Source organism: Haplochromis burtoni, unplaced genomic scaffold, assembly GCF_018398535.1.
Source record: "Haplochromis burtoni strain Fernald_Lab_line unplaced genomic scaffold, NCSU_Asbu1 Contig_268, whole genome shotgun sequence".
In the NCBI taxonomy this organism is placed as follows: Eukaryota; Metazoa; Chordata; class Actinopteri; order Cichliformes; family Cichlidae; genus Haplochromis; species Haplochromis burtoni.
Window position 1 is genome coordinate 658888 of NW_024582629.1, and position 20523 is coordinate 679410.

The window sequence follows — 20523 nt, forward strand, 5'->3', positions numbered from 1 at the left end:
TTAGAATCTTATTTTTGTAAACGGAATAATTTGGGTGTATGGATGATTGGATTTTTTTTTTTCCAGAAAAAAACTGTTGAAAAGCCCCTGACAGAAGTGGTGACTAGTATTGGTAATTAGTGAGACTGTCATTGACTGGGAAGCCAGACTTCAAGACTTTGTCACAGAATATCACTTGTGTGTGTCCTTTTATAGAAGGAACGCGGGGACAATGAGTACAACATATTCTGAGGAGGGCACCTGTCCACCTGTCATTCTGGTCCACAGCCTTAGTAAAAACATGTTGTAATTTTACACTTGCCTTTTATTTTCACACCAATGGAAAAATAGTAAATGCCAAGAGCTGTTTATCACTCATTTACACTAACACACATTCATACACTCTGTATGAAAACTCTCAATATATACATCTCTATATATAGAAATAACTAGACGCACACAAAAGATCTTGAATTTAAAAAACATTATATTTCAAAAACATACATATAAAAAATGATTCAGTTGATAAACTTATGCGACAAATCTTTCAACAAGTCTTCCACAAACAACACCAGTTCCACCAAAAATATTCAACTGATTGAACGATCTAAGAAACAGTAGGGTTACATAAAAAAATAAAACCTAGGTGAAAAATAATGAGCCTGCACAGATCAGGTCAGAGGCCTCGCACTTCCCACAGCAGGATCTCATTATAAGCCACAGAGAAAAGAAGTGTCCCAGAGGGAGAGAACTGGCACGTCTGCAGTGAGTCGCTGTGCTGCAAGAAGTCCTGAAACCTGCCACTTGTTGACTTGATCAGCTTCAGCACTCGCTCTGATAAGACACGAGACACACAGCGAATAATTCATCACTGGCCAGAAGCCAACCAATGCAGCTTTAATGTTTTTACTGGAACCATGTGACACATTTAAAATATAAGCAAACAAATGAAAAAGAAAAAAAACTCAGCATTTACCATGTGATCCCACAGCTACAAGATGACTCTTAGAAGACAGGCTAATGCATGTGGCCCAGTGGGGGAAGGAAATCTTCTTGATTATCTGCAAATAGGAATAAAAACAGGCTTCACACACTGTCTGTGTGCAACATTTGCTAGTATACGTTCATAAAAAATAAGAATAAAAAAAAAAAAAAAGAATAATTCGAAGCACTAATGCAGTGAAGCAAAGAGAAAATGTACAGTGGTACCTGTTTTTTAGTGAGGCTATAAAAAGACAGCTCTTTCTCTATTCCGTAGCCGGTGTAAACCACCAGGCTGTGGTCTGCTGGGCAGAAGGAAGCCATGCTGGGGGGCAGGCTGTCACCCTACAACATATGGAAGGAACAAAAAATATTAGATGGAGACGGGTAAAAAAAAAAAACCCTGTTTCTTTAAAATAGAAAATGTTTATTAATTAACAAGAGAACTTAAACTCATCATATAAATATGCCTGATGTAGCCACACAGACTCATTTTCATCTGCAGTCGTTGGCTAGTTGATAGCATATTAAATTCGTCAACAAAACAGAGCCATGTGAGCAGAATTAAAGACAGAAACACATGTAACGCAAAGCACATACCCAACATTTCTCTGGTTACCGAATTAGAAGCTCGACTGCAAAAAACTTGTTTTCTTGAGGCATATTTTACAGTCACCTCTGGAAAGCGCTGTGAATGTACATTACCTTTTTTAATGTACTCATTAAGAGGAGGTGGAGGGGCAGAAGAATCCTGCTTCTTGGTTTTAACATACAGATACATCCTCGTATCATCAGCATATTATTAGCTCATCATTGTGTCATCTGGCAAGTTACTGTAGGAGGGCAATTTTTTTTTTTTTAAACAGGTTACAACTAATATTTTTTCCCTTTCACTGTACAGAGAAACACAATCTTTTGTTTACAGTGCATTACTCACTAAAACTCTGTGCATATTTAAAGTCTAAATGTACTTCAGTCCTGTGCTGGTAGGATTTATGCTCAAGCATAAAATGAGGATGAGCAAAAGAAATACAGCCCTTCAATCCTACATTGGGGTTGAAGGGCTCTCGCTATGCTGTTGGAATGTTTTTGCAGACACTGCAAGCCAATATAGAGTTCTATATAGTTCTGTGTGACCCTGTTTATGCCAGTCCAGCTGTAGCAGCAGTTTCTATTTATGCACTTATCAAAAATTTACTTCATATATTAGCTGCATCAGAAACTTGACATCCCCCCCCAAAAAAACCAAAAACCCCCCAAACAAAACAAAAAGCCATTGAAGTGACATTTCAACTCATTACTATGCACTGTTACTTAAAATACCGATTGTACCGTGAAATGGGCGGGAGCAGGAAATGACAGCCAGTCTAGCAGATTACACTTGTCCTTCATCCAGTCGGCAGCCCACACACTGACGCGCCTGTCAGCGCTCGTGGCCAACCACAGGTCATTTCCTTCCAGCCCAAAATTTTTACACTGGGGTCGAGAAGATAAAACAGTGTCAGAAAGGTACTGATGAAAGAAAAATGGTTTTAAGTATCACTAAAGTTAGACGTCTTGCTTTTAAATAGTTTCACACAGGATCATTAACTCTAGCTAATATATTTCTGTGTATAAGAAGCAGGGTTCACTGAGGAATTTTAGTGTTTCTCTCACTGATTAATACTGACCATAGAGTTTATTACCAGTTCACATTTACATCTTCAGCTTCATTTTCACACATGCAGTGGGATTTGCAGACATTACCCAGAGGAGTGACAATGCACATGCCCAAACGAATCAGACTTCGCTTTAGCACAGTCTATGTGATGTCCAGTTAGGCCCATGTGTCAACAGTGCAGGTAATTAAAGCAAGTGTGTGGGTTATGTGTCCTGCCTGCACGTTGTACCTACATCAGTGTCGCGCAGGTGTGAGAACGTGTGCTGTGGGGTCTACGAGCAACATGTGAGTCTCTGCAGAACTTTAAATTTAAGGATGAAAATATCCAAAAAGGAATGATTCAGAACACTGTTTTGATTCTGTGACTGGTTCTATCGAAACGACCTCAGCTGCAGGTTGTTTATATATCATTTTCATATATATTTCTTAATCTCTTGTGGTTGGTTTCCAACATCTGCCACGGTTTCTGTTGTTCTGACTTCAGAGAGCTGACCTGTTCAATCACACACTGGATTGTGGTGATCATCGCTCCTTTGTGGTCCTTTATGACTCGAATAGTTGCTCCGTTTACCGGGCTGCTGACGGCTACCAGACCATTCTTCCCAGCTGAAAGGATCACATGACCTGTACAGTGGGGGACAAAAAAAAGTTCCAAAGCTACAACTGGATGAAACATTAAATTTTACTTCCAGAACAGTAATGCACAAATGAACCTTAAGATTCAAGAGCAAGTCCTTCCTGTGAGTATTTTCACTGAACAAAGTGACGTAGCTGAAATATATTATCACACTCTTATTCCTGCAAAGCAGATAAAATGTAAATACACTACATTCAGCTCTCCTCTCTCACCATTAGCTGAGTACTGGATGGCAGAGATAGCCACGTGATGGGGATGCAGCTTCATCTCCATCTCTGTTGAGGCGAGCCGAAAGATCCTTACAGTCCCGTCACTGTATCCCCCAGCCACGTACGTGCTGTCTGCACTGGAAAAAGGGCTCCAGCACACACAGTCACAAGCCTGATGAAGACATGAAACAAATGCATGAGCTGCTTATTAATTTTCAGCTTCAATAATTCTGTGATATTACTGAGATTAGCATCGATGCCAATGTGTTCATTACAGTTTTGCTTTGATGCTTTCAGTTGGTGTAGAAAGTATCCAACATAATTCTTGTGGCAAAATCCCCTTTGAGTGTACTCACTCACCTGGTTGAGCACCTGGAACTGCACCACCAGCTCATAGCTCGAGGTTGACCACACCCTCACGCTGCCGTCCTCGCTGCAGGTGGCAAAGTGGCTCTCGTCAAAGCTAAACGCTACGTCATTCACCTGGAGAGCAGAGAACACACAGAGACGCAAGTGTTTTCTCTAGCCTGAAGATAACATTCAACAAGCAAACAGAGCATCCTCAGAGATCTTATTAATAAGACATTTCTGGCATTTTCTTGCTACAGGTTCTGCATATTTTTTCACAACAGCCCATTCTGTTGTATCAGGCGCAGATTATTATTGTGATTAATGCCTGCTGTGCATCTCTCTTAAGAGAGAAAAAAGGCTTATAGAAAGACCAAAAAATAAACAAGAGAACAGCTGTGGGAGGTCAGATAAACAGACAAATCAATATGTAAACTGAACGTGAATAACCAAAAGCAATGTCAAAGAATCATTGCAAAAAAAGAAGCATTTAATAAAAACTGATCTGATAATGTCAGGCTTTTCACAGTCTACTCTTTGTGCTGTGGACAGATTGCACTTACTTAATGACAGGCAGCCTTTGAACTTCATAAAGAAGCCAATTAACTAATCATTAAACCCTTAATAATTTAATATTTTCCGTTCCTCTGAACTCCAGGGAGTCATTTTTATGCTTTTGTCTTAGAACTACCAGAATCTCCAAGTCTCTAATGCTTTATAATCATTTAAGTGTTAATTTTGTTAAGGTCTGTTATTTCTTTATCATTTTTCCCTGTTCAAACAGGATTATGGACTCTATCTATTAGCAGGAGAGGCAGAAAGGTTTTCTGCTGAGTATAAATGAGATGATGGTGGGCTAATTTATTTGAAATGAAGAGGAAATGATTAATAGTCTTCAACATCTGAGCTTGAAGCACTTTCGATTCTTATCATACATGGACTGGATCTGTGAGGGGTAAAATCAGCAGCTTGGATTGATTATACCTGCAGCTATACAAATATAAAGAAACATTTTCTAAATGAAAAAGGAAAAGAGTGTCAAGTCGACATTACAGAGAGCCTTCTGTAAACAACACAGGACACATCAGCTCTATAACAAATCAGTTTTTATAATGATGCTATGTGCAGTTGTATATTTTAACAGTCACATTCATTAATACACATTTAAGGTATAACATGCAATCAGCCCACAAGAACATTATTATTTCTGTGTCACGAGCTAATGATTCCTAAATGTCACACTGGTACCTTAGTTTTGTGTCCGCTGACCAGTCGGATGTTGCTGTTATCTGACCAGTTGATGTACCAGAGGGTTCCTGCCGTGGTTCCAACAATCCCCATGTCCATTGTGTTATCGAACGATGCACTCACTGTTGCCCCATCCAGCATTATCTCTTGCGCCAACACCACTGCTGTCCCACTGAAGCACAGACAGAGGTGCTCATAAGCACTGATCCACCATTAAAGTAGAGACAGGTCTCTGTTTTATTCTTTACCTGGTTCTTAATGTTTCAAAAAACACGACAGAGCATTATGCAGAGAAGGAGGTCAGCTTATAAGTGAACCAAGAAGTGAAAAAGAAATCTGCATAAATACTGTTTCTCATTTTTTGTTCTTATTCATAACACAAATAACACTGCTCACTGTTAGAGACAGACAGCCAATGACAACCATTTTATTAAGCACATTTTAAGACAACTGCCCAGATAACTTATTTTTATGAAGACAAAGGATAGAAAACAGACCTAAAGTGAAAAGGGGGGAATGAGTTGGCCCACAGTGAAGGAGAAGTAGTCATGAAATGTTCTGCAAATGTGGAAAATATTTCAAGACTAATGACCGATGATGACAACAAACTGGCTGAGAGAATGGCAAGTATGTGCAAAACAACTCGCATGTCAGGCAACTTGAAGAACACTAAATTTTAAACATGGTTAATTTACAAGTTTCTCTTACTTGCACATTTCCACATGAGTTATTTTACCATGCTCACACCTTCAGAATTCTTCTCTTGACTTACAATATTGAATCAGAGGAAAACCGGCAAAATCTGTCCATAACCTGTGAACTTTTTACCTTTTACTTGGTTGTTTTGCACACACTTGACAAACATCTTTTCTTCCTAACGCTTTCCCCCTTTTCTAGAATTAAAGAGACCTCTGGGATGAGAGATGAAAGATCTTTAGGAATCAAAGATGACCATTTCTCTTCTTTTCTAGAGCTCAAGTCGACCACAGACACAGACTTATGCTCTTCTACCCATTATTTACAAGTCAGTAATATAAAAATACAGAATTGCCTGTAAATCTATGCTATGATTATGTTATTGCTCCTGCAACATACACCCAGACAGTGCAATGGATGAAAGCAGTAAAACAGTTAAACATTATTTACCTTTTGCCCTGTATTCTCGTTAGTAAACTGACTGAGGATTGTATATTTGTATTAATGAGATGATATAATGAGTCAGGAGGGATCATTCAAAATTGAGCAACAGACCTGTCTTCCACACCTCTGCCCTTTTCCTCAGCCTTCAAGCTCTGAATCGCTTCTACCTCCCACAGTCGCAGCCAGCGGGTGTTGCTGCCTGTGAGGAGGCGGTTCCCTCGACACAGCAGCACACCTACACCAAGAAAACACATCAATTCAGTTTCCTGTGGCAGAAGCTGTATATCCAAGATATCTCTATCTAAGCTGCACTAGTGATGCTGTTGTGTTTTTTTCCTGTGTGGTGAAATGTCACGCTATCATGAACACATGGAGGATTTTGCCTATTTATACCAATTTCTCCTTCGTCGGCTTCCCAGGTCATTAAGCAGCGCTGCGTTCTAACATCCCAGGTGCAAACATGTCCTCGGTTTGTGCCGGTGAACAGGAAGTCATCCATGTGGTAGCAGAGAGCCGTCAGCTCCACATCACCCACCTCTGCTGGTGTTTTCACCCTCTGGACCTATATGGGTAAAGAAAAAGTCAATCTTCATGTAAGTAAAGTAAAATCTTCACTCACTTCAAAACTAAATGCATTTCTTTTACATTTCAATGATGGCTACATTATGTGGCCCAAAGCTCCTGATCAGGTAAGAAAATCTTATTGTGTGTGTTTATGGATTTTTTGTGGTCGTTAACCTTGAGGTCTGCATCCTGGCCCTGTGTGTGGAGAAAGCAGAAGTATACCCCATCGGTGCCCACGCAGGCCATCTGACTGGCTTCTGATGGGCTGAAAGCAGCATCGTGGACTGGTCCTGATACCCTTACACTTGACAGCATCTGGAAGTTCCTACTGCTCCACAGAGCCACTTCCGGGTCAGAGAAGTCTCCTGTGTAATGGTGAAGAGTCACAAGCCAGTAGCAGTTATACGATTTGCAGCAGATGAGACGATTGCTGTCAGCTACTTTATCAAGTATAATACGGTACAAACACAAAGAAAAGAAAAGTTCAACTGCAATCGGATACGACACTGACCAACAGAGAGAAAGAAACAATCATCCCTGGAAAACGCAAGACACTGGACGGCGCCGCTGTGGTAGGAGACACTGCGACGACACGTTCCACTCTGGACGTCCCAAATGGAGATAAGGCTCCTGCTGGAGTTAGTGCCACCAGCTGATGCTATAGTCTGAGAATGAAATAAAGACACAAACAACCCAATACACAGTTGATTCATATTGCTGACAGTTACATCATATAGCTCTCTGTGATGAAAGTATTACACTCTCGGAAAAAAAACAACAAAAAATGACTGTCACATTGTTGTGGAGGAATTTTGACCTACTTTACTTTACAACATTGCTTCAGTTGATTGAGGTTTGTGGGCATTTGTTTGTGCACAGCTCTCCAAACGGTCCTGCTTGAGGTCAGGTTGAGGTCTGGACTTTGACTGTGCTATTGTGACGCTCTGATTGCTTTCTTTTTCAGTCATTCTGTCGTAGATTTGCTGCTGTGCTTGGGATCATTTCAGCCAGGCTGTAGCTGCTGTACCCACATTTGACCCTAGAATACTTTGATAAATAGAGGAGTTCATGGTCGACTCAATGACTGCAGGGTTCCCAGGTTCCTCTTGCTTTTGTCAGGCCAAACAACAGTTGCCTTCTTGGATACAAAGCAAAGAAGTGTAATCTTCTAGAAACTTTTCATATAATACAACTCTAGTTCCCTATATGTGCATTCATTTTTAATTAAATATAATTATCAATCACTATTTAGCTGTGGTCACTTTCCCTCTCGTTTCTCTTTGATTTTATTAGAGAAGCCTTTTCATAATGACCAGGAGTGTTTGGTTTCAGCACACAACTAAAAAAATGTGGTTATTTTGTACCTTGATCATAGCAGACCACACCTGATGCTCCACCAGTCATTTCATATCAGATAATATTTCAGATAACATACCTGTAGAGTTTGAGTACTGAGTTTCGAACTAAAAAAAAATTACCTGTGCATCATTTGTAACCGCAAGGCACGAGATCTCTTCTCTGTGGCCCTGCAAGTGTCTCTGACTTCCTGTATGAAGATCCTCCACGACCACCACACATCCGCAAGAGTATGCAAATAAACCTGCAACGGAAAATAACTGCTGGGTTTAAGCAATGCTATACTCAGTGGCTCGTTTTAAAAGCTGGTATGAGTAGAAAAGTGTTTCGTGCATTTGATTTCAAAGTTGGATTTTTACTCAAGTTTCAATAGTAGTAGCCAGTGTGCTTTAGGTTACTTTTATTTGTTTGATCAAGCTTAAGTTCATACCATAACTCTGATGTCACACAATATTTTCAGTTTTACTTTTATGTTTTTCTTTCAGAATATCATCTTAACCTTGGTCGGGGCTCCACACCATGTTGCCACGCCCATTGCCATTGTAGCCAATCACTGCTTTGAGCCTTATGCCTTCTTCTTGTGCTTCTGGAGCTACAATAGACTAGAAGAGAGAAGAAAATAAGACAGGACAGCAAATCTAAAGAAGCATATTGTGGCTGCAGTGTCTGTTTACCTGATCAAGTGATGATGTCTTGAAACGTGGGATAAAGTGCTTGTAACAGTCTGGACGTACTGGCTTCTTTTGTTTCAACTCAGCTGAAAGGCAAAATGGCACCAATTTAAAAAACAAAACAAACAAAAAAAATGAGAAAGCTAAACAACAGCATTATAATACCAAACCCCCCCAAAACATTGCATTTACAAGTGTCCATATAACTGCTATTTAGGGGAGAACCGTTGATCAGATCTGTCACTTTGAGGAAGGAGACAGCAGGTCTGGGATCAGAGGAAAGACCTGAACCAGTCTCTGGTGCTGATGCAGTTGGGATTGTCTTTGCTGGGGTGTCACAAGAAAACAAGGACCCCAAATCTGAGTGAGACAGAAAAAAACTGTTGCTTTAAAAGCAAACTTGACTGTATTAAATTTACAGATTATATGATAAAAATTATCAATGGCAATAACTCTAACAACTTAAAAACTACAAGCAGATTGATTATCAGTTTCTCAGAGCAAACCATCCGTATAAGACTGTGCACAAAGTCCCAGATTGATCAGCTAATCATACAGTCCACCACAGACAGGAACTACAAGCGGAAGCAGACGAACAAAAAACTAATTTACCTTGGTGTCCAACCCGGTCAATGCTGCTGATGTCCAGTCGTGGTGGTGGTGAGGAGGGGAGCGGCGCTGTCTTTCGAGGCATACCGTTGGACAATTGTATATCATCAACTTCAGTGTCTGTTAAGTTGTTATATAAAATTGCAAGACCAACTATTTATTTCAAATTGGTAAAAGCAAAAGAATGAGATGCATTTTGCATCATTAAAGCAAGACTGAACTGGAGCAAACTAAATATGTCACCTGGTTTCGGAGCTGAAGCGTAGCTTATTTTGAAAGGTGAGCTGTGAGTGAAGACAGAGACAAATAAATATGAACCAATATAGGTTATAAACATTTGTTAAGAAGACTCAAGAGTGATTATTACCAACTGTGAGCTGTAGAGTTTACAGGATTTGCCAGGAAGTCCCAAAGAAATATGGCGTCCCCGACTGAGATCACTCCCAGTTGGTCAGGGGTGAAGCTAAGCTGCCGAATAGGATGACTGTGGCCTATGAACATCTGGTAGAAATAAACACATTTAACTTCACGACATTAACTCCTAAAACTACTGTCTGTTCTCTACAGCTGACATAATTTCTACAATCTTCATCAAAATTAGTGCAATGTGACCTGTAACCACTCAATACTTGCAAAACTATAACTACAATCAGACAATTGTATGAAATAATATGATCCATTACAATAAAATCTTTTAGAATCCATTAAAACACTGACATAATAAGCCTTCTTTAGACTTTTTCAACATGTATGATTATGTCACCCGTACTTGTAAAATAAGGCAGCAAGCACGACTTTATCAAACACTTAGTAATACTTTATAATACAGTCCATGTCTAAGGGATTATTTCCTTTTTATCAAATGGTAAATCAATGTACCTTAGTTTGAAAGTACCAGCATACACTTAAAGATAGATACACGAGAATAAGGGAATAACAAGTCATTTATCACACACACACCCAACCACACACACACACACACTAGCACACACACACACACACACACACACACACACACACACACACACACACACACACACACACACACACACACAAGAAAAACGAAATTACTGTAAGTAATCTCAAAAAAGGCCAAACAAATTATGCTGTAAGCAACTTTAAGCACTACATAATTTCTTGATAATTTTGAAAAAACAAAACATATTTTACAGTTTTACAAGTACAACAGTGTACTTTTCAGGGCGCGGGCCATTTGATGGCGGGGTTTAAACTTTCCTAATTTCAAGGTGTTTTACTTTTGAAATTTACATTTGAACAGTGATTGTGAAAGAAAATAAATAAGTCAGACTTGGCTCCATCACTATAAGGTCACATGGTGATGCAAATGTTGATGCTATTTTTTTCTTTCTTTCCATTTCTAAGTGAGAACAGTCCTTATCACATTTATACTGGTGAAATAAAGGCACAAGTAATCCACTCCTTGATGTGACACACACAAAAGTATGGTGTGTATACAATTTAAAATGCACCTACATTCTAATTATTTTCTTGCTTTCTATAAAAACCTGGCTTGTTATCCTCTAATTCTGGTGTGTCTACCTTTAAGCACTTTTTAGGTAAAAATTATAATGTAATTTGAAATAAAATACATTTAAATTCCATGTAATTGTATTCATCATTATTATATATAATCATATTAAAATTACACCCTTTGTCATGAGCTGTATTGTAAAGTTTTACCAAGTACTTTAGTTGATAATATTTGTTCTAAAGAGTCTAAGTTACTCTTTTGTTGACTACCTGTGAGTTAATATCAAGCTGCATGTTATAATCCCACACTTTCACAGCGTTGTGTCCGGCTGTCAGCAGGAAACGACCATCGTCACTCACAGCCAGGGACGAGCAGTAGTGTTTATGCACTTTAGACAGCTGTCAGAAAAACCGAAAAACAACACTCAGAAACAAAGAGATACAAACTGTGTTCATAAAACGATACAATAATATCTTAGTTACTATATTATGACAAACTTCTAAGCTTCTTGTCTTGTAGCACCATATATCTCTAAAGAGAAAACCAACCCCAGGCATCTCCCATGTTTCTGTCTTAAGCAAATACTCAGTCTTGGAACCACTCAACAAGTAATTCATGGATTTTACAACAAAGCTGTTGTGAACAGTTACCTCTCGGAGGAGGCGGCCTGTCTTGGTGCAAACCCAGAGGATCTTGTTACCAGATGTGGCAACCAACAAGTGCTTGGTGGAGGCCGGAGGGAAGCAGACCTTCAGGGCAGAATCCAGACGAGGACTCTCTACATCCAAAATACTCACATCTACATGTAGCAGCTACAGAAGAAGTTATGTGTCAGTGTGGACAGGTTAAGACAGAAGAACCCAGACTCTAATGCTCAAAGTGAAAAGTGCAGATTGTACGGTGTGAGAGTTGACCTCATCAAGAGTCCGTGCGTCAGCAACGGTGACAGTGTACTCTGAGGGACCGACAAAAGCCAGGCAGCGACTGTCGCTGCTTACTGTGAGCGCGTCTGGAGCGCGCTCAGTGCCTCGAGCCACCACATTACCTAACCGAAAAGGTATAGAGTGTCAAGCCAGCTTATATTTGTAATTTAAAATAGTGTAAGTAATTGACCATGTTCAAGCAAATAAAAAACATTATCTACATAACACAGTTGTTCCTAGTAGAAGTGCAATGAATTAAAATCAGCACTTTTGTTGCAATAAAACAAACGTTGGAGAAAAAAAACGAATCCAACGGAAAAGAAAAGAATAACAGCTTTTAAGCTTTGTGGGCAGAAAAATCCAACATGTGGCTCTGCAGCAGCCTGCAGCAGAGGGTAGATAGACATAAGAGTTCAGTTTAACTACACTTTTTCTAAAACTAATAACCAAACTAAAAGTCTGGTTTACGTGTTATCTTATAGGCTTTTAAAATTAAACAGTACATGTTATGGCACAGTGAGTTATTCCCATTTGATGCTGTGTCTGCAGAAAAGTTCTACTTATGGGTAACATATGGTGTACTAAGAATAACTTGAAGTGGTTGTTTGTATACATACACACAACTTTGATGACACTGTGCTCTTCCTCAGAGGAGTTATAAAGTGCCAGAGACCCCTGTGAGTCGGCGCTGTACATGAACTCGCCGTCTGGAGAAAAGGCAAGACCCACCACTTCACCTCTGTGCTGCCTGTGTAAAAATAAATACATATAAATGGAAAAAGCTTCTTCACTGCCACCGGTGCCGACTCCGGGCTAGTTAAAACGTACTTATGATCCGCCAGCAGCTTGGCACTGGAGATTGCAAAGACTCTGACCATGCCAGAGCTGAAACCACAGGAGAAGATCTGCTCCCCCGGATGGAAGGCTACTGAGCAGGGGCTGTCTTCAGATACAAAATCATACAGCTGAACACAAGACAAGAGAAACATCGATCTGATCAATAAATGTGCTACTGGTAATGGGGACAGTTTCTGTATATTTGTTTTCTTTTTTAGTTAGACCTGGTGGAGGGAATCCATATTCCAGATTCGCACTGTGCCATCAGAAGAAGCTGTTGTGAGATGCCGATGAATGCCGTCGACGCTGAAGCCGAGCACAGTGTCTGTATGTGACCTCATCAGTGTGTTGTACCCACGGCTGCTCACATCAAGGAAGCCCAGGTTACCAGTAGAGGTGGCAGCTAGGACGCGAAGGCTATCAAATGAGATTAGCGCCGTGCTCACAGGTCCCTCGTGCTCTGGAAAAATACAAATAATGTACATAGCCAGCTATTTTTAAACAGCCCAGGATCACCAACAGTTAGCCACACTAACAGCAGAAAATGCCATAGCTGCTGTACTCCTTGATGGAGAGCCTGTAGAGGTGGCTGCTTCAAATTCAAATCCGCTCATACACCGAAACTCCTGAAGACGGAAAGTGAGTGTATCGAGTTGACAGATTTCTCATATCAGGCAAATACTGCTCATACTCTTAATTTAAACACCACTAAAACAGAGAGTACACTTAAAGCTTAGCTTAACCTCATCCATCCATCTACAATGTCATCAAAGTAGTGAGAATGTTTTAATTCAGTTATCTAATGTGTGTCTATAACATTAGTTAAGTCCGAAAGGCCTGAGAAACAAAAGCATAAATAAATCTTACCCATCAAAGCTCTAAATATTCATCACCTAAAGATTAAATCACTGCCTCTGGTAACTGTTAGCTACAGGTGAATGTTAGGCCATCTCATGACTGTGCCTACCAGCTTCCAGGAAGACTGTAGAAAAATCAAAGGGCCAGAGCCGCAGGAAGCCATCTTCAGAGCCTGTGGCGCAGAATGATGAGGACACACTGATGCTGTTGATAGCAATGCCTGGACCTGGGATGGGACGAACACAGTCACATTATGGTCGTTTGACTTATTTTTTCAGGTGGGGGTTAATCATGTAAATTATCAAATGTTAAATTGAAGACAAGTTAAGTTTAGATAACGTCACCTGAAGAGAATCACGACTGTGAATTCTAACAACCCACCTGTATTAAAAGTCCATTTCTCTCTGCGGTCAGCATGTTGCGTCTGTGCAGGTAACAGCCTCCTCACGTTTTTAATAACAACGCTGCTGTAGTCTATTTCAAAGATATGCCCACTCCGAGTGCTGGCGTATCTATGGGGAAGAAGTTACAGAGCGAACATGTTCAGTGGAGTCAGATTCGTTTCACACTTCTCCTGAAGTTAAGAAAACCCGCGTGCTGATTTGTTCGCTCACAGTGTTCGATCATCAAGATGCTGCTCATCAGAGTTTCCCTCCTCAAAGGCCACATCTGTGAAATCCAGTGTTTGGTATTCATCCAGGTTGACTGGACAGGAACGCAGTGTGCCATTCCGCACTCGCCACAGACGAATATTTCCCCGACCACATGACACCATCCTAAAAGCAGCACACTTGCAGATTTTCCCATTGTCTCCATTCTCGACTACACTGCGATACACTTAATTTTTCACACATTGCTTCCGCATTTTTATTTGTTTTTAATAAATAATTAATGACAGAGTGTACTGATGTTCATCTGAGGTTGAATTGTTATAAATGATGAGTCGATATGAAAAACCTTAGCACTGACAGAGGGTGTACTTTCTGCTTGGTTGAAACTGTCTTTGCGGAATATCTCACTCCACAATGAAGTCTTCATTCTTTGTCTCTTCCTCACAATCCCCACAACACTATTTGCAGTGTGACTCTTTGCATGCCTGCATTTAAATCTGATAAACCTTCACCTGTTTGCAGTTTATGAAGAGCTTCACAAGATCCACATGATGTCAGCACTAGAGATCAAACTGATCAACCTTCAGAGGACAGTGTCCTCAAAGCTTCCAACAGCTGAGAGAGTGACAATCCATTCGTTGCAGACTAATAACATGATGCTATACAGTATGGTAGAATGTGTGATTTAACATTTACACAAGTGCAAATGGTAAAACACACATATGCAGTACGGAGGGTACCTTGTATCGTCAAAGAAGGCGACCTTCATGGTGTGAATGTCCACATCTGTGTGCGTTTTGGCCAAGATGGACACCTCTCCACCTTTGCTAACATTCAGAGTGTTCCACACCACCACCATCTGTGAAATAACACACAGACGCAATCACCCGACAGCTTTGCAGCATCAGACTCCAACAAGAAGAGCCATTTATAGCCTGATAAAAATAAAGTGGGTCAGTTTGGGTTAATATTATCAAAAGCTTCTTAGAATTGTTTCATCTTGATCTAACGACCTCTGTGACTCTACATCTAGAGATAATTCTTTTCATACATGGATTTTCATAAGATTTGAATGAATGGAACTCACTGTTTTATTGTGCTTATCTTTACCAACTCCACAGAGAATGCCACCGCCGTAGGAGAAGCTTCAAAATAGGAAGAGATGAATAGAAGAAAAATCTAATTTAACAAAACAAGGTTTTTAACAAACTTACACGTTATTGTTCTGTGTGATTGCAGTCGGTTACCTAAGACAGGATAACGAATGTGCATGAGTCCTGAACATGGCCACACAGTTTGCTTTGTGATAGTTCCACACCCGAACTACACTGTTGTTGCCAGTTTGGGCTGAGGCCAGGAGGGTTGTGTTACCATTAAAAGCCAGCGCAGACACCTACAAAGACACCAAGTGTAATATTGAATTTTAAGTATCTTATTTTGGATGTTTCACATTGCTGAGTTGGAGCAGGACACCGGATCTCATTTACTTTATCGGTGTGGCCGATGAAGAATCTCTGCTGGTTAGAGGATATCTTCATAGAGACGATAATTGCATGGCACGGATACACCACTTCATCGCCAGATTTGGACCACAGGGCCTACGGTGCAATGAAGTGCAGTTATTAAAATTTTTTTCAGGATTGATGGTTATGCGTTTTAGTTAGGGGTTTAATTCCAGAGAACCATACACATTTAAAAGTAGCTCCTCCAAAGCCGATGATTCGATTGAGCCTGAGAATCGGATCTGGGAGCAGCTTCTAAAAGAAAGAGCAGAAAAAACCCCCCCAAATGCTAAGATTTTAGAAACAAACCACGTCCTGGCGGCTGTTTTCGTTTCAATCTCCACCCTTTTACCTGCTGTTTGGCTTCTCTGGACAGTGACAGACCCACAGGCCGTGGAACAGGAGTGCACACAAACTGTAACATAACAAGGTCGACAGGTTTTCTCAAGCTCACACACAACTGTACAAAGAGCACTGAAGGACAAATACAGCAGAATGTACAAAGAATGGAATGTGCTATATAACAGGGCATCCTAAGCTTGGACATTTATTTTAATAGGAGGACTGAAGCATCACCTCATCTTCACTTTCTTCCCCACGTTTGCTCAGGCCTTCCTCAGCATGTACATACACATGAACTCCACCATCATCAGCCTCAGAAGGCGGCCTGGACGCAAGTTTGTGTGAACCGGAGGATGCCAACAGATCATTCTGGTGAGTGGAGACTACACCCAGCTCAGGTATGCTGGCCACCACAGGAGGGTTATTTCTTGATAGCTAAGAAGAAAATAACATATATAGAAAGATGTACGCTTAAAAAAAAAAATTATAAGCCTCTACCTAATTATATACTTGGAGTGAAAACTGGTCCAATTGAAAGTTCTCTCTGCTTCGACCAATTTCTTCTTATTTGTGTGTCTATATGTGTAAAAATGACAACCAGTACAGCAAACGCTCTCACAGTATTTTTACTAATGACCGTCTAAAATGAGAAATGAGGAAAAAGGGGCTTTTAAAAGTGGCCTGGTTACATCTGGTTACAATGCAGGAGTTTAAATCTGTTTTAAAGGGTGAGAAAACAGTTCATTTGGTCAGAGTGACTGGTTTTGATGTTGCTCATGTAGTGACCTGTTACTGCACATGATTCAGATGTTTGCCTGTACTGAATGTCAGCTGTATCTCTTTTCTTCACATGTTCAATGTAATATTTATTGTAATTTATGCCGTCCTCCTGGCCTGGTCTCTCTTTAAAAAAGGATTCTTAATCTCAAAGATACATATTCCTTTATTTATCCAGGTAAAAGTATCTATACCGTACTATTCACCATGGAAGGAAAAATGTGCTAAATGTTATCAGTCTTACTAATTTTGGGTTGGTGATCTGGTGGATGAGGGACACACGATCTTGAACTGGTTTGCTGAGGCTGGGAGTAGACCCTGGAGAATACAATGGAAAATGGAAACCAGTCATCTACAATACATTACTACAGGTATTATTACCTTGATGAACACAAGCACCTCAGATTCCACATCCCATGAATCAGGCATGTAATATTGAGCCAGTAGTTTCATTTTCTTTGAGTTAAGACTTAATTTAACACCAGAAAGAAAGAACCGATTTAAGCATAATTGAGGTTTTGAGGTAAGGCGAGCTCTTTCTTCAGTATATTTGGTGACGAGTGTCCTTTTCATTACTTACAACGCTCTGACTGTGGACTGCCTTTTTGAATGGAGTCAAACGGTAACTTTGTACCTTCAGAGGGAAACCTGTTGTGTTAGGAAAAGTTGAATGACTTGGTAAAGTGGTAAAGGCAGATAACGTCTGTATTAAATCAATAACAATTTAGGCTGCAGATAGGCTGTAAATATTTCTAAAATCATCACAAAAGGAAAAATCCACCCTTAAGACAGTATTCAAGTACATTTAGGCTCTCACATATTGAGAGCCTAAATGACTTTGCAAACAAAGAAGTTGTTGATATGGATTACAAATATTCAGCGTGGCTATGAGACTAATCTTTACCACTTTGCACCAAAATTTCAGTTTTTGTATCAAGAAAAGTGTTTTTTCTGGACTTTGCTTTAAACTGAATATCTATAGCTGTACCTGATGTAATCATACAGATCATGCCAGGAGCCTCCCTTGGGCACAGGAAATGACATCTCTCTGGGTATGGCACCTGTTCCCTGAGACGAGGTCAGACCCATTAACTTAGCTTGACTGAAGGAAACTCCTGTTAAAAGATAATAACAATGAATAAGCAAAGACTGGGTTAAAGATTTTAAAAGCTTCAACATGTGTGTCTGTGTGCAGCTGTATTTCATCATCTTTGCTCGTTGAATTGACTGGTTTTGCAGTTTTCTGTTCAGAGACACAGAGAAACTTTTCTTTTTCATAACTTGATCTGGCCATTTTAAACGAAAAACAGCAGTTAAACAACTAACTGCACATATAAAATATATACATGTACAGTAAGACGTCCATTGTTTGAAAGTTTTGTCCTCACCTGGGTCTAGCAGTAAGTCACTGGTAAACATGTTTTTCACTGTCATGTTGGCACATAACTTGATATTCTTCAGGTGACTGTAGGAGCGGCTGAGGTAGTCAGAAAGCGTGAGCTGCAGGTCCAGCATCAGACACGTCCAGCGCACTGATGTAGGAGCTGGACCCACCAAACCTATATCAAATAAAAATGTGTGATTTTTACAAAGTAACAGTCCCTCTGTATTAAATAAGAATACTTTTATAGGATTCACAAGCTCATTAAAAAAGCGTCTGAGGGCATAGCTCAAGTAAGCAGTAGGGTTGTTTTCTCATAGACTTCGATACAAAAGCAGAGATGGGGCTTCTTAGAAATAATGCTGATTTTAGGCATTTCTGCATTAGCTTCACTTTTTAGATCCTTCTTATACAATCTGTGCAATTACTGGAAATGGCTTAAGTATACCAGGCAGCGTGAGTGTGCATAGTTTTTACCCCGTCTTGCAGATTTAGCTGTGTTTTCATAAACTGAATCCTTTGCAGCTCCACACAGGAAAGGAAACTGAAGCCATGTAGCTGTGGACTTGAACTCTTTGAACATGTTGGAAAAGGAGATACGGACAACCTGACCCTCCTATAAAACACAGCACAGAGAAAGAGGGAAAGCAGTCTTGATTTCTCTGAGCAAAAATGAATGATATGCACAATGGATCATGCAGCCAAATAAGGGATGATACCCCTGCAGCGACATCTAGGTGGACCACAAAGTATTTGCCGGGGGTCGGCCTGAAGAGGAGGTAGAAGAAGCGTCCTGTCAGCCCCAGGGACTGGCTGCTGTTTTTGGGAAGCAGGATGAAGCTGTTGGCAGGAACAGGGCCCCTGATCCTGAACACCGGACACTTCAGTGTCTTATCCTGAGAGACGCAATGTTGGACAAAACATTCAAACAATTAAAATTCTATTTATCTTTAGAAAAACTAATCCTCAACCTGTGTGAGGAGACAAACTAGTCTTTACTGATTTCATAAGGGTAATTCAGGCAAGTGTAGTGTGTACAAAGTTACCGTGTATGCTGACACATCCCCCTCTTTTGCCGACCTCTTCCACTCTTCTACTCGGACATATTTGAATATGTTAACGTAGGGATGCTGCCAATCTGCACGATTAGAAAAGCTGGAGTTAGGTTTAACTAGTTATTAACAACGTTTGACTCTCGTTTAAAATCAGGGTTTCTTTCTCTCGGTCTTCGTTGTTGTATTTTATATGGATTTCATTCAAACCTTTAAAGTGCACTTTACCTTTGTAGGCCATTGATAAATGCTGCAAACAGAAAATCCACCTGTTGATATCCCAGTCTGGAAGTTAGCTAGCAAGCAGACAGTTAACTAAATAACCGGGAAAGTTCCTTCTGCCTTCTCCGGAGCTCAAAGCCAAACATAACCCTTTATTGTTCACATCATAAGATGCGGGGTTTTCCAGTTTTCCCGGTACCGTGTAAACAGCAGCTCGTTCAACATTTGATACATATCAAAGCTGTTATTTGCTTCCCGCTCCAGCCTCCGCCGTTGCCAACGACAGCACGACGGCCATGACGTCATGACGCTTACTAGCGGGTTGCTTCCTTCTTCTTCTTCTTCCCTCGGTTTCACATGGCAGTATGCACATGTGATCCCCCTTTCGGTACAGAGTTGTGTCCAGCAATGCACAATCTATATCCAAAGTAAATATACTGTATGTTCTATGAGTCTTTTCGATATCTATCGATCGCATTAATTTTTTAACAATTACTGCAACAAATTTAGCACATTTGCCTTCTTCCCATAAAGCAAAGCTGGGGTTTTCAATCCCTGTACTCCTGGGTGATAACGTTTATAGAAGAAAATTAATAATGAAAAAAGCAAACTATATCACAGGACATCTCGCAAAGATGACTTTGCGAGATGTCCTGTGACATCGAATTTCCGTGTATAACTGCTTTTTCTTTTAAGTTTGCGATCTAGTTTGTGACTTGACTTGATCGAACTGTTCTATTCTTTACTTCACAACAGTTTAGTTTACTCATCGGTCATATTTTAGTATAAATACCTGGGGTCAGCCATCCAAAGCAAACATGAAGAAGTGAAGTAGAGAGGTGATGAAGAGAGTGCAGGCAGGGGAAAGCAGGTGGAAATGAGTGTCACAAGTGTAAAGAGTGAAAGGGAAGATTTGCAAGATGGTAATGAGACCTGTGTGAAAGCTATGATATATGATTTGAAGATGGTGGTACTTTCAAAAAGACGTGAGACAAAATTAGAGAGGCAAGGCTGAGATGGTCTGGACATGCACAAAGGATGCTGAAGATGGAGATGAAGATGAAGACCACAGACAAGGCTTATAGATGGAGTGAAGGAGGACATGTAGAAGGTTGGTGTGACAG

At 40.3% G+C, this 20523-nt stretch overlaps 1 protein-coding gene across 2 annotated transcripts; it reads right to left on the reverse strand.

Moving 5' to 3' along the window:
* Positions 1 to 280: 280 nt before the first annotated feature.
* On the reverse strand, positions 281 to 19712 carry wdr90 (WD repeat domain 90). 2 transcript variants are annotated; one of them, XM_005939486.2, is made up of 43 exons: positions 19406 to 19712; positions 19172 to 19263; positions 18845 to 19021; positions 18603 to 18741; positions 18133 to 18303; positions 17733 to 17859; positions 17325 to 17392; positions 16989 to 17062; positions 16202 to 16402; positions 15978 to 16040; positions 15812 to 15880; positions 15611 to 15721; positions 15371 to 15516; positions 15211 to 15268; positions 14864 to 14982; positions 14127 to 14288; positions 13894 to 14024; positions 13622 to 13738; positions 12879 to 13114; positions 12646 to 12782; positions 12435 to 12565; positions 11809 to 11939; positions 11545 to 11706; positions 11164 to 11292; positions 9770 to 9903; positions 9646 to 9686; positions 9406 to 9522; positions 9019 to 9153; positions 8797 to 8879; positions 8622 to 8724; positions 8245 to 8366; positions 7278 to 7431; positions 6941 to 7131; positions 6596 to 6764; positions 6314 to 6437; positions 5063 to 5234; positions 3827 to 3949; positions 3470 to 3638; positions 3114 to 3244; positions 2293 to 2436; positions 1189 to 1305; positions 956 to 1040; positions 281 to 813 (listed from the first exon to the last, which is right to left on the reverse strand). In XM_005939486.2, the coding sequence occupies exons 1-43, from the start codon at positions 19416 to 19418 to the stop codon at positions 656 to 658; spliced, it is 5436 nt and encodes a 1811-aa protein (XP_005939548.1). In that variant the 5' UTR covers positions 19419 to 19712; the 3' UTR covers positions 281 to 655. The 2 variants fall into 2 exon arrangements, with proteins under 2 accessions (XP_005939548.1, XP_005939547.1); XM_005939485.2 differs by having other exon boundaries at positions 8986 to 9153; positions 19406 to 19711.
* Positions 19713 to 20523: the final 811 nt, after the last annotated feature.